At 53.7% G+C, this 14,680-nt stretch overlaps 1 protein-coding gene across 1 annotated transcript in view; it reads right to left on the bottom strand.

The window, feature by feature from the left end:
• Hspg2 (heparan sulfate proteoglycan 2) overlaps positions 1 to 11,636 on the bottom strand; it is a 104,176-nt gene extending 92,540 nt beyond the window's left edge. The window contains exon 1 of the mRNA XM_031379124.1: positions 11,472 to 11,636. Coding sequence (XP_031234984.1) covers positions 11,472 to 11,534 — 63 coding nt within the window. The 5' untranslated portion in view covers positions 11,535 to 11,636. The remainder of the gene's footprint in view (positions 1 to 11,471) is intronic.
• Positions 11,637 to 14,680: the final 3,044 nt, after the last annotated feature.

The following is a 14,680-nucleotide window of genomic DNA, read 5'->3' as shown; positions in this document are numbered from 1 at the left end:
AGAGAGAGAGAGAGAGAGAGAGCTGAGACAGAAGAGGCAGGTTCAGCTGGAGATGATGGTCCCACACCATAGGCCGCCAAGTACAGGTGGCTCCTAGAGCTTCTAGTGTCTGCCAGGGCAAGAAGCCGCCTCATGGAGGGAGGGGAGGGGACTGCAGAGGTGGGGGGAGCGCAGGGCCACAGGAAAATGGGACCCTGCCCCACCCCCATCCCCTGGGAGACCAGGTCCTCCTGCCTGGAGAATTCCCTCCAACTGCTCAGGTGAAACAGAGGTGAGGCCCGGGCAGGCTGCAAGCTTTGATCTTATCACAAAAATTCCTATCCCAGTGTCCTGGTTTCCTCCCCTCGCTAGGCCCACTTAACCCTTTCTTGGCATGTCCACACCTCAGTTCCAGGTTTGAACTGACCTCCACCTTCCCCATTTAGGAAAAGCAAGAGAGGAAGGTGAAAGGGCTGTGGGGACTCTAACCTCCTTCTGTCCCCTTCCTTTCTGTCTTTTAAAGATAGGATCTCATCAAGTCCAGGCTGTCCTTGGATCCCTTAATCTTTCTGTGTTCACCTCCAAGGACTGGGGTTACAGGCATGTGCCACCATTCCCCCATTCCCAGCTGTTGTCTTGGTTTTGAAGCAGGGTCTGTCCATCTAGTCCAGACAGGCCAGGAACCTGAGATCCTCCTGCCTCAGCATCCAGAGGACTGGAATTATAGACATGCATCATCACACCTAGCCTCTTTCATTCCTGGGCCCAATCCCAACCTGAGGTCTGAGAGTCACTTTCCGGCACCCTAAAAGGAAAGGCCCAGACTATATAACCAGTGCCTTTCTTCTTCATGTACTGGGACTCACAGTGAAGGATGCTCCCCAGCCCTTCCCAAGGATCTCCTCCTCTGCCCTAGCAATCCCAGAGCCCCTCCTCCCATCAGCATTGAGACAGTAGCAAACGGAGCAGAGGCACACTGGAGAACGCTCTAGACTCTTCCAGGCCTTCTTGGGCAGCATCTTCTCTCTTCCAGCCTCCCCATCGGACTGGCAGTTCCTTTAGCCATGTGCAGATGGCTAAAGGATTCATTCTGAGAGATGAGTGAATGAATCGTCCCATTTTACACCTTGGAGATCAGGTTCCCAGAAGCTAAGGTCTGTCCTGAGTCTCGCATGCTGCTGAGACTCTTGAGGCTTCTGATCTAGTGCTTAAGTGCCAGATACCACCAGTGGCCTTGGCTGTCTGCCCAGCATCAGGGACCCATAGGACACAGAAGTAAGCCCGGGGCTCAGGATGAGATAGGATCAAGGATGTCTAAGGGCATACAGAACAGTCCCTAGACCCTCATTTGTTTCAGGGCTCAGCACTTCGAGGCTGGCCGCATCAAGGAAAGAGGGTATTCCAAGGCTTGAGGACCATGGGCTTGAGAACGGTTTGCCTCTTACTCCTGTGAAAAGCTCCTTCCATGGGTGGAAAGACTGAAGAGCAAGAACACATGCAGACCATTGCAAGAGAGGGAAAATGGAGGCTCAGCGAAGAGAATGAGGCGTGGTTGTGGCCAAGCGGAGGCCAGGCCTTGACTTCTTGCCTACTTGCCAGGCTAGGCGGGTGGAGGAGTGCTGAGGTAGATGTCACCCTCAGCTATCTTGGAGCCTTCCTCTCATTCTTTCCTCAACTTTAACAGCTCCAGCAGCTGGGGAAGGGCTCTTCCTTCCATTCCCGAACATCCAATACAATGGGGACAATAGGATCCAGGCTGAGGGGGTCAGAGGAGGCTGGGAGCTCTGCCTGGTGCTTCCTCTTCCTTAAGCATATCCAAAACCCACCCAGTGTTCAGGGCCACTTCCTCCAGGAAGCCGATCCTGACAACAGGAGCCAAACTGGTCGCCTTGCGACTTACTATGAATGAATGGCTTCTGAGATGGGCCGTACTGTGGCTCATGGCTCCTGCCTCTCCCAGGCCTGAGGCTCCTGTAGCACAGGGACCCAGCCTCCAGCTCCTTCCAGGAGGCTGCGAGGCTAGTCTTACCTCTGGCTCTGGGGGGCAAGTCATTGTTTTCAGAGCTACTCCTCTACTGGGAAATACGGTATACTCCCCAAAATGTTCAGAAAGCTAGGGTGAATGACTGAATAAATGAATGGGTGGATGGGCAGATGTCCCAGCTGTCTGAATGACAGTTTGGGACTCATCTTTAGTTCCATGTATGTCTGTTCATGGTATATCACTCAATCTCTCCATACTGAGGGCACATGGGCTGGCTCCACCCACTAGTTGCAGGAAGGCCAGTGAGAAGCAGCAGCGGGTCTCTATGAGCCTGCAGGGTGTGTAGTCCTGGTGAGAGGCACAGGTCTCTCCTGGGGAACAGTACCAGAGTTGAGATGGAAGCCCAGGGGGAAAGATAAGTAAATCTGAGAAGGAGGAGTCAGCTAGACCCCATGCGGCAGATACGCACCTTACCCTTTTGCATTTCCAAGATGAATGGACCTGCTCCCCGCATTCCCCCCTAGAAGCACGAAGCTTGACCCACCCAAGAAAGAAGGAAAACTGTGTGTGGGGTCAGATAACCTGGGCTCCACTCCCAGAGGTGAGGTGCTACTGACTGGGTAGGTGGCTGAGCCACTCTGTGTCTACTTGTCCCTCTTAGGAGAGAATAGTGCAAGGCCCACAGACAACAGGAAGCCCAGAAAGAAAAGGCCCTGTGCCAGGCTGCCTCTTGATCATGATAGCTTTCTTCAATCGAGAAGATGTGAACACTACTAAACACAGGCTAGTGACCTAGGCAACCAGGGGACCCTAGATCAGAGAAGGGACTGACCTAGCCTCAGGGAACTCTGGGTCTCAGTCCTCCTGGCTCCGGGTTCACAGGATAGTATAAGGCATAAAGTAGGTGGTGAGCTCCGAAAGCGACAGAAGCCGTTGGGGCTGGGCTTGATGAGGTCACGGTCTCCTGGACGCAGAGGCAGCCAGGGCTCCAACGAAAGGCATGATCCCAGTTCCCAGCTATTTGAAAACTGGAACCGCCAAACATGAACAGGGATGAGTCAGCGCTTCGGAGGGGCTGCCAGGCAGTGGGGGCTGGGCTGGGGGGCTGGACTGGCTCCTTCATGGGAGAGGTGGGCTGGGAAGGGGCCAGAGGCAGCTGGGAATTCCCAGCCTAGCCCCAGGAGAAGCATCTGTGGAGGTCACTCCAGGCCACCTCTGAAGCCCTCCCCTTGCCAAGCCCCTGGCTACCTACACCAGGAGACGAGGAAGCTGGCAAAGATGTCAAGAGTTAAAAACGAACCACCTGGGCGTGACCCACCCTGGTAGGCAGTGAGGGCTGTCTGCTCCACACCTCACCCAACGGGCAAGATCATGCACTCCTGTGTGTCCCTCTTTCTTCCTAGTCCTGCTGACTCTGAGAGCCTACAAGTGCCAGATTCAAAGCAGTGTGGCGCTCCGGCCACGGCAAGAGGCGATGTGTTACGGTTTTGTCCAGGGTTCCCTGAGGAGGCGTTCTCCAGGCTAAGCATGAAAGGGAGGAATTGTGCCGGGACGGGGTCCCAGGTCGCCCCCTCTCCTGTCCCTCTCAAGATGCTCAAACATCCTCTCCGCACCCATGGGAGCCATTTGGCCACACCTTCTGTTGCTCAGCGCCTACCAACTGCACACAGCTGGGAAGGGGACGGATTTATCCAGAAGAGCCCCAGCCTTTCCCAGGCCACACCCTGGGGTGTGATCCTCCCCCCCATTCTTTCCCCACTCCAGGAAGGAGCAATCAGGGTAGGAGGGTGGACTCTGTCCTGCAGCTGTGGCCTCGGAGAGGGAAGGAGGGCAGTGACAGATCAGGCACAGTTGCATCCAGGGCTCTAAGCTCTAAGCCTGCAGGAGAAAGGCAGATGGAGCCATGCTTTCAACAAGCCCGGGATTCTTCCCGTCCCCTGGTGCAGAGAAACAAGGCATCCCAGGCATTAGGAGTCCTACATCAAATAGCATGCTGGCCTTGCACCAAGATAATTACAACTCTAACAACCATTGGCCATCCAACACCTACCATATCTCAAGCATATTCATCTGGTCAAGCCACAACCACCACAACACAGGCATTGCCTATTTCAAGGCCCATCCAAGGGTCAGAGATGTCTAGCAACTTGTGCAAGGTCACACAGCCAGTCAGGGACAAGCTACAGAATTGAAAGCAGATTTCTCCAAGCTCACTACTTTACTCTGTACCACATACCCAGGGGGAGAGGTTTCAGTGAGGACACAGACAAGGGAAAGATGGTAGACTGGGTATCGTAGCTCATCTCACATCCTCTAGACCACAACACAGAGCAGTGTCTGGGAAGCTAGCTCATCCGAGTCCAAGGGCTGAGGAAGAGCCTTCCCTCTCTAAAGCCACAACCTGGCAAACTACTACACTGTGCTTCATGGATGCATTCTCTATGCACAACACTGGCTAGGGGCTTGGCTGTGGGTTCTAATAAGGAATCCCTACTGGTGAGCTCCACAAGTGGATATAAGTGCCCTCCACTTTGCCCCAGGTTACCCCAGAAGCCCAGACTAGACAGAAAGTGATTCAGTGACTGAAGGAGCCCAGAGGCCACTGGCCTTGACATTAGCCAGTCACCCTGAGCCCACACTGCCCCTCTACTACCTACCATATTCTGTCATCTTCCATGCAGCTTCCTGGAGCTGTCTCATGATTCCATAGCAGCTCTATTCTGGATGCTCAAGCCTGAGTCTCCCAAACTTCCACCCACTCCCAATAGCCCCGTGAGCCCAGCTTTCAAGATGGACTGGATGTACAACCGCTTCTCTCCATCCCTGGACCCAGAACGAGCTCCAGTCACGTCTGGTCTAGGTTACAGACTCCTTGCTTTTGCCCTTGAGCCTCACTCACAGCAACTATAGCCACCCTGTTAAAACACCAAGGCTGGAGAACGGGGAGAGGCGGCTCAGCAGTTATGAGCGCTGAGCGCTCGCCGCTCTTGCAGATGACCTAAGTTTGGTTCTCAGCACACACAGCGGGTAGCTCGCAACCACCTAGAACTCCCGCTCCAGGGGCTCCAACACCCTCTTCTGGCCTCTACGTTCACACAGACGCACATCCACAGATGTGTAAATAAGATATTTTTCAAATGTACCGGGACCCTTCAATACCCCAGGACTTTGCCACGGCCGAGGCTGTATGGTTCCTGCTGCCAGCTCTCATCTGTACTATACCATCATTGTCTGCCACCTCAATGGTGCTGTCCCACAGGCCAGGCACATCCCGACCTCCAGGCTTCATGCTGGCCATTCCCCTTGCCTGGATGCCCTTCCCCAGACATCTGCCCATCCCCCCTTTCCTTCTGCTCTCCTATGCGTTATCAGGGCTTTTCCTATGCCCACATCACCACTCTCTATGCCTTTCTCTGCTTCGTTCTCCCCCTAGATATGACTGGCCTCGGGGCCAGCTAAAACACAAGACACAGAGTGGGTGAGAGTTTGACATTTTTTTGTGTTTTCTGCTGCAAACTTAGCATCTAGAACAGGTTCAAGTAGAGAGAGACGATGCTCCATAAACAGTTGTTAAGTGAACTTTAAGTGTGATACACACCCGCCGACAGCTGCAGTTTAAAGACCGTTTACCGACCCACCCCACTGGCTCACTCACCAGTCTAACCCACATTGTCTGCCTCTGTGTGACACACATCCCCCAAACCCCAAGCTGTAAGGAGCCCTCCTCTATGTCCCAAGGAAGAAGGGTGTTAGTGGCTGGTCCTGAGAAGACCTATGATGTCCCTGCAGCCCTGGCCCAAGCAAGCATCCCAGGAAGGAGAGGACCACTACCCTGGTGTAGGCTCAGCCTCGAAGGCCTCACATTCCCAGGCTTCAAAGAGCCACCTTGTTCTGGTACCTCTGTGATGGTGTCCCCCAGCACAGCCACCCCCAGGCAGCCATGAACCACACCCCTCTCAAGGCCGATATTGACACTGCCTGACGCCACCAGGCTGGGTAGTGAGGCTGGCGGCTCCCCGCGAAGCGAGTTCCACACATATTTCTGGGTTTCAGTCAGCCAGCTCCCAGCTCCGGGCTCTGAGATGGGGAGCGGGTGGCAGGGTCAAAGAGGCCAAGGCTTGGGCTGGGGCAGGCTTACAACAGGACAAGGACCCTCAACACAAGTTCTCCTTGTCTTTGACAGGAGCAGGAGGGAGAGGAAGAAAGCTTTGGCAGATCTCAAGGAAGCCCCCGGGGGAGCTCCATCTCATTTCCCATCCTCCTCCAGCCTGGTGCTCACAGCTGGAGCTGGACTGGGAGAGGAGAGAAAGGCCAGGGCTGGGAGCCTATCCCTTCCATCCCAAACTCAGAAGGTCCAGAACTCAGAAGTCTGGCCTCCAAGCTGCCTGTGATTCATCATCCATATCATTCCAAATCCCACCCACAGCTCTTACCCCAAGGCCAGGCAGTCCTCAGGCCTCTCCACAGCCATCCTAATCTCCAGACCCCAGGGAGCAGCTAAGGAACAAAAAGAAGAAGCAGCAGCTCCCTGCAGGTCAGTGGACCCCAGGGTATATATCTCCCTATCTCCCTCACCATGAGCAGCAAGATAGGGCAGAGACCTTTCATGCCCTATAGGCCTGGTCCTCAGAGACTATTTGATGAAGAAATAAATGAACAAACCTACAATGACTGCCTCACACAGTCCAGTTCTTGATATCACCAGGGGACCCACAGTCACCGAGACCTCAACATCCCGAGCCTGCGGCTCCACTGTGCCTTGCCTGAAATCACCCTGTTCCACCCCGGACCAGGGTTCTCACTGATGACATCAGCGACAGCTTTCATCTGATGGTGATGGTTGGGCCTGGGAGGTGGCTCTGTGGGTGATGGAGCCCAGACACAAGCCTCAAGATCTGAATCTGATGCCCAGGGATGGTGTGGTAGGAGAGAACTGACACCTCATTATGTATCTGCCCACTACACCCTTAATATATACAATAAGTGTTAAGAATCTGGTGGTGGCTGCAGGCGGTCAGGACAGTGGGCAGCGTCAGGGGAGCTTTGCCTGCCTCCCAACTCTACTCTTCTAAATGTGGGCAGGTCCCCTAACCTCTGCACCTCCGTGACCTCTGCTCAGGTTCCAGGGGCCACACTAGTCTCCGTGACTTGGTGCACTTCAGTGAATGCATTTACGGGGAATCAACTATGCCAAGTGACAAAACCAGATGGCATAGTTACCCACACTGAACTCTGCACAAGGTTGGTCCTGCCACAGATGGATCAGTCATGGATGGAGGAGGGACTGAGGGAGGCATACCCTCTCACTGAAGTTTTGACAGACTCGGGGGTGGCAGTAGGGGGTGGGGAGTCACTGTCTTCAACCATGTGTCTACTGCCCAGCCCACCAGGTTCCAGTGGACAGTTCCAAACCCGTGGTCACACAGCTAGCTTTGGTTATACTCAGTGGGTCACAAAACCAACCAGACACGAAAGTCAGAAGGGGAGCAGAGTGGGCAGACAGGGGAGGTAAGAGAGTCAGGGTGAGAATGTCTAGTTTGTAATATATATGTATGAAACAGTCAAAGGACAAATTTTAATAATTAGTAATTGAAAATAGTCAAGCATGATAAGAAATGAATAAAAACAGAGAACTAGTAAAATAAATAAACAAAAATCAGATAAGAAGGCCTGTGAGATGGTTCAGCAGTTAAGGGGTGCTTGTGGCCAAGCCTGACGACCTAAGTTCAATCCCTGGGAACCACACGTTAGGAGAGAACCAGTTACAAGGAGTTGTCTTCTGACCTCCACACATGTATCACCCCCGCCACATGCATACACACAGACACACGGAAAAGAAATAAATATAATTTAAAAAAAAAAAAGCCAGAGATGAGGACTTGTTATCGTGGAACTTAAACTATTCTCAGTGCTGCCCAGGGGCAGGGGATGTGAAGATGGGGGAAGGGCGCAGGGGTGCGGAATGGGGGGATGGGCTAGGCAGAATTATAAACACCTGGGGGAGAGGAGGCTACAGGGACCAGTGTCCCAAGCTGTGAGATCAGCAGACACAAAGGCTCTGAGGTAGGGGTGTATCTGGCATCTTCCTGCAAGGAACAAAGACTTAGCCAGGCCCAGTGGCTGAAGCCTGTGACCCCAGGACTCAGCCTGGGAAGGCAGTCGGGTCAGGGGTTCAAAGTCGCCCTCCACATAGTCACTGAGGCAGGTAAGCCCAGGATGTGTGCGACTGTCTAAAACATACCAAAGATGAATGTATAAATAAATCCTAAGGATGAGAGGATGCAAGGGGGAGGCAAAACGACCCAAAATACAATCATATATGAATTGTCAAAAAATGTTTAAATGAGCCGGGCGGTGGTGGCGCACACCTTTAATCCCAGCACTTGGGAGGCAGAGGCAGGTGGATTTCTGAGTTCGAGGCCAGCCTGGTCTACAGAGTGAGTTCCAGGACAGCCAGGGCTACACAGAGAAACCCTGTCTCTCGAAAAGCAAAAAAGTGTAAATGTTTTTAAAAAGAAAAAAAAAAACTAGTGAGGAAAAAAGCAAAACAAACTGGAAGCCTAGTTAGTAAAGCACAAGGCAGGAGAGTGGACAGGACAGCCCCAGAGGGAGTGGGGCCCTGGAGAAGTTGGGGCGGGGCCGACGATCTCGGTAAGGAGGGGAGGCGGTGAGCAGGGCATAGTGGAAGCAGTGTGAGGATTTGCTGAGAAACCTAGTGTCAATCAGCGGCTGGCCGTTGAATACGAAGACCCATCTACAGCATTTCACCACTACCTGGCCTGTACCCCAAGACCTGCACCCCAAGATCTTCCTGTTCCTGTGATCACTGTCTTCCAAATCCTGAACCCACTCTCGGCTTCAAGCATCTTTTACAAAATCATCTCCCAGACAGGGACTGAATGAAGCCCACAGATCCTAACTTGCCTGTGCTCATCCTGAGAGCAGGCCTGGGCCAAGCCAGACAAGGCCTAGACGGCTCTGCAGACACCCAGGGCTCAGCCTGGAGGTGGGGGTGGCGGGAACCACATCACTGCAGTCCGGCCTCAGCCCAGACTCTGATGAGGGCCTACTGCACACTCTCTCAGCTCTGCCTTTCTCCTGGGCACAGGTCTGGAACAACATGGGTAACTGCTGGGGGACAGGGTAGTCAACTGTATGGAGGGGAGGGCTGAGGTCACTCCAGGAAGGAGAAATTCCTCAGCTCCCACCAGCAGCCTTCCCTGCAGAGAAACCTAAGGGAGACAGGAAGCAGGTATTTCAGCCACTTCCCGCCTCAGCCTGGAAAACACTGTCATTATCCAGCGCTATCCCTCAAGACTCCTAACGACAGTGGGGGGGCTGGTCCCAGAAAGAAAGGCCTAAGACTGCAGTTGGAAGGAAAGGGTCAACAGGCCAGGGCAGGCCCTGAGTCAGCCAGGCTTGGTCCCAATCTATCCCCAGAACAGAAATTACTCCCCCGCGTAATCATAGACCACTGTCCTTGCCTCCGCCGAGCGAGGTTTAGACTCTTCGGCCTGGTGTAAGCTTCCCTCCCCCACCTGATTCTGCCTAGAATCAAACTGAAAAGCTGAGAAGAGCCAGGGTAGTGGGGCAAGACTTGCTGGGACATGGGCTAGAAAATGGATCTTCCTGAAACTGCACTGGTCAGTGACTCCACCCATTTCACAGATGCAGACCTCAGGCTTGAAAAGCTAGGACTCAAGCTGGGTCTGTAAGACCCTGAGGCTAAGCTCTTTGCGGGGAAGGGACCCCGACTCTGAGCTTGGGTGGGTCAACGAAGACTTCCACGTGACCGCGGTGTAGCATCTGTGATCCTATAGCTTCAGGGCTGCCTGCTGCCTCTGAATCACAGCAGCCCACCAGTCTGAGTCCTAGAAGGCATTGAAGGGCGTGTCCCAACTCACCCAGACTGCGTCAGCCCCACCGTGGGCCTGCATACAATAGCTGTATGGAAAGAATCTTCCCAATGAATGAGCCTGGGGGACTCCCATGGGCTGTCAGGGAATGCCGTTCAATTAAGATTTGGTGAATGAAAAAGCGAACCGGGCAGCGGTGGCAGTCAGGGAATTTCAGTAATTCCTCCGGCCCTCAGCAAACAGTTCCACCCTCCACTCCTGCCATTGTGCAGCCCATACGTGAGGGAGCCCTTCAATAGGGGGCAGAGCCTAGGGGAGGTCAGGAATAGATAGCATCCCAGGTCTAGGTCTTGAAGAAAGAAAAGTCAGCTTTAGGAGTTACAAGTTCAGGAGTAGAGTGCTGGGGTGAGAGGCCAGACAGAAGGTTAAGGGAGAAGGCTGCTCAGTGGAGGGTGGGGAGGAGAGGTGCTGTGTGGGTGTGGCAGAAACAGTAAGGGGTCAGGCCTGGTGGGCGGTTAAGGAGTGACTCAAGAGGGCAGAGGTGAGAGAGAGCCAGCCAGGCAAGGACAGAGAATCAGTCACTGGGTAAACACTGGCCCAGTTGGAAAAGTCACCCTCTTGGCTCCAAGAACAGGGAACAGGGATGGAGACTGTCTAGGAGCACCTGAGCTCTGTGGCTCACCACAGCAGGCCCAGATGGACCCACCCTCATCTTCCATCCTCTGCTGGTCCATCAACTCCACCCAGCCCTCCGTGAGGTCACTCAGGTCCTCTGGGCCTCTCCTGCCAAGTGCCTTCTAGGTCTTAAGGATTCCTGACTCAAGAGTTCCCTTCTCCACCTTGTGGCCCCTTGTGAGCTCAGAATAAGGGCAGAACTGAAGGAGCACACAGCATCCCACTTGGGAGATGTAGGAAGAATGCTCGGGAAACTCAGCTGCTCGTTGGGCCCACTCATAGTAAGCACTGCACCCAGCACTCATTCCATCCAGGCCCAACTGCCCTGAGGCTTCCCTTTCTGAGTTCTCTTTACCCACGTGGGACTACCTCCCAGAAGTTAACTAGCTCTCTGCAGGTCCTAGGGAGACTCAGAGCAAAGCAGTGATTGATTTAGCTTATGGCTTAGGAGACTCCAGGGTCCGGGGTGCTCCACACAAGGCTCAGTTTTGTTTCAAGTTTTAACTTTTGACTGCCTGATTATAATCTCTCCCCAGAGGATAGCATGGTAAAGTTCCAGCGAAAACTGACAGGGTACCCATCACCATGAACTGCCCCTTCTGCCAAGTTGGCAACAGAAAGGAGTACCCTTGTCCTGCCAAGTTCCCACCCTGCTAGAAGTTTCTCCGTCAGCCCCCCTACCCCCGACGCCAGAACTGCAGGCCGGGCCATGCCCAGAGGCGACTTGGAGCCTGAACAACGTGGCCAGCGACCCACCGATTTCCACGCTTGCAGGGACGGCCCCTGACCTCCACGCTGGGCCCCTGGGGCGTCCCCTAGGAAAGCCCCACGCTGCAGGGTGGCGCTGGCCAGTGCCAGCCCAGGGTCCTTCGCGGGCGCGGCCGTCCCGGGCCAGAGTCCCAGGCGAGCAGCCTCCGGTGTCCCCGCCAAGTTGGCGCAAGCCCCCCGCCCTCGGCCCTCGGTCACGCACAACTCACCGCTAGCAGCCGCGCGTGCAGCAGCAGCCCCAGCAACAGCGAGCCCACTGCCCGCTGCCCCATGGCCCGGCCTCGTTCGCTGGCTCGCTCGGCGCCGCCCGCAGCCACCAGCTCGCTGTCCTGCCGAGTCCTTCGGACTGCTCGCCTCTTTCCCCTACACCAACTCCCGTCTCCGCCCTCCCGCGCACGCTCCGCCTCCGGATCTCCAGCCCCGCCCCCGAGGCGCCAAGTTCAGGAGTCCTAGCCCCACCTCCAAACATGTAGCCACGCCCCACAAGACCAGGTTCCGCCCCAGAGGCGATCCATGCTTACCATCTAGGTCACGCCCCCCAAGACCTGGCCCCGCCCCCTCAGCGTCGGCCCCCTCCTCCCGGCCGCGAGTTAGGCTCTCTGGAGGAGCCGCGCGGCCGACTGTGCCTTTGTCTGGGCCCCAGTCCCCCTCGATGTGGGATGAGGCCCAACCGGCTCCACGCCAGACGTGGCTTGGAGTGTGGGATAGGACTGAGACGCCACCTGGCAGGCCTCGAGGCCTCCGCACACGCCGCTCCTTTCACACTACGTGCTCCACACGGAGGGCACCGCAGTTTTCGAGAGGGGCCCCACATGCATGCAGCTTTCAGAGTTTCACACTCACAACGTTCAGTGTGTGTCTCGTGTGTGTGTGTGTGTGTGTGTGTGTGTGTGTGTGTGTGGTGTTTTGAAGAGCTTCTATTTCAGTTTAGTTTAATTAGTTAAAAGTCACTAAGTCAATCCTGGTGCTTCAGAACAATGAGGTCTTGGACCCCAGAGCAAATGCTCTGTAGCCCTGAGCTGCTCCCAGCTGTCACTAGCACAAGCCTACCTACAGTGTAAGTCACTAATAAGCCTCACAAGCATTCGCACGACTTCTCAATCCTCACATGCACTCAGCTGCTTGAATCGACTTCATGTTTGTGTTTACATTTTTGTTTACCTTTCTACAGACTCAAGTACCCCAACAAGCTATAAAGTGTCTTTTATTCATTAAGTGTTTGTTTTCTGTACGTGTGCACGTGTCTGTGTGTGTGCTTGCATACATGCCACAGTGCACATGTGGAGGTCAGAGGTGTTTTGGAAATTAATGGTCTCCTAGCACGTGGGTTCAGGAATCCAACTCAGGTAATTGGGCTTTGTGGCAAGTATCTCTAGCCACTGAGTTTCCTCTCTAGTCCATATCACACACTAATTACACACTGGTTCCTCACACATTTTACACTAGGGCTTATGTGCTTTTTCACATGCTCACCAGCCTGTATATTCTACATTTTTTTCACACATGAATATCCCAGTGCTTGATACTGGACAAGATGGCACACCCACCCCTATCCCACAGACAGTCCAAATCACTCCTAGACCCACTTCGATTCACATACATCAGGCCCAGAGATGTACCAATTCTCATCCCCAGACTCAGACATAGACAGGCTCTGCCAGTCTGAGACAGGCTGAGCCTCAATCTCAGGTGTTCTTGGTAAGTCATTGGCATCAAGGCAACCCTGCTGCATCCCATTGGCAGGCGCACAAGCCTGGAGCTGGGGAGTATCTGTCTCTACCACCTACCCAGGGCCCCTTTTTTGACTGAAAATTTCCAGGAAGCCCTAGGCTAATGGGTGGAGAGAAAATAACTGGTGTGTGTGTGTGTGTGTGTGTGTGTGTGTGTGTGTGTGTGGCTTTGAGGAAAAGCCTTTGAGTAATGATAGAGGGAGAAAAATACAAACCCAAGTTTCCATTGTTTCCTGTGAGTTGCTAGGTTCCAGAAAACTCCTAGCAGATTTTGTAGCCAGGAGTGAGGTGGGTTGTGGACAGAAGGAAATGCCCAGTTCACTGGACGGCGCCGGCCCTATCCGGAAAGTGTGTTGTCTGTGATAGGGATCAGACACTTGGGGACCTGAGAGAACTCGCTAACATCCTGACCCTATTCCACAGAGACACCATGTCCAAAGACTGGGCTCTTCTTTGCCCTGTGGGCATAACTATGGGGGGACCAACTCACAGCATGAGGAGCAGAAAGTACATCCAAGTGGGCCTGCCAGCGCTCTGGCCCCAGCCCAGGCTCCCAGCACAGCACCTAATAAGGCATGCATCTGCTCCTGGCAGGGGGATGGGACAGACAGAGAAGGCATGCCCAGTCGTGGCCCTTAGTGGTCCCTGTTCTGCTAAAGGGGACAAAGGAGAACACAGTCCTGCCTCATGTTGCTCTCCGTGCAACAGAGAAGCCTGCCTCCACCATCCAGCTGTGAAGTCTAGAACAAATCCTTCAGCCTCCGCTGTCGGCTTCATTCAGGAGGCAAGGGCGATGCTGACCTTTCTCGCAGTGTGTATATATGAGGACTAAGGGACACCGATGGAAAAAAGACAAACAAAATGAAGAAAGAAAGAAAGAAGTGTCAGGCCAGAGAAAATGGCTCATTGGGTAGGGATACTTGTCACCGAGGCTGAGAACTTGAGATCAGAGCTCCATCCCTGGACCTACAAGGTAGAAGAGAACCAACTTCACAAAGTTGTCCTCTGACCACCACAACACATATGCTCTGTATGCTTCAGTATGAGAACCCTCTATGCACACACACACACACACACACACACATTTAATTTGGGCTTTGAAGATGGCTCATCATTTAAGAGCATTGTTGACACGATGCTCTGACATGATGCCCTTTGGCAAGGAGCCTGAGCTTGGCTCCCAGCACCCCTGCTAGGCAGCTCACAACCTCCTGTAACTCCTGATTTGGGGAATGTGATACCTCCAAGGTGCTGCACTCTTGTGTACATCCCCTCACATACACACAGCTAAGGGTAAAATAAATATTATTAAAGGAATTTCAGGGCTGGCGAGATGGCTCAGCGGGAAAGAGCACTGACTGCTCTTCCGAAGGTCCTGAATTCGGATCCCAGCAACCACATGGTGGCTCACAACCACCCATAATGAGATCGGACACCCTCTTCTGATGCGTCTGAAGAGAGCTGCAGTAAATTGGGCCAGAGCGGGAGGGGCTAGCAGAGGTCCTGAATTCAACAGCAGCCACACAGGTGATAGCTAAGAGCCATCTGTACAGCTACAGTGTACTCATACACATGAAATAAATAAAATAAATCTTTAAAAAAGAAAAGGAATTACAAAAGCTGAGGATGTATTTCAACTAGTAGAGTGCTAGCTCCCCGGCACTATATAAATAAATGAGTGGTACTTT

The sequence above is a fragment of the Mastomys coucha genome, unplaced genomic scaffold (genome assembly GCF_008632895.1).
Source record: "Mastomys coucha isolate ucsf_1 unplaced genomic scaffold, UCSF_Mcou_1 pScaffold18, whole genome shotgun sequence".
Taxonomy (NCBI): Eukaryota; Metazoa; Chordata; class Mammalia; order Rodentia; family Muridae; genus Mastomys; species Mastomys coucha.
Note: the sequence above shows the minus strand (reverse complement) of the source record. Positions and strands in the feature narration are given on the sequence as shown.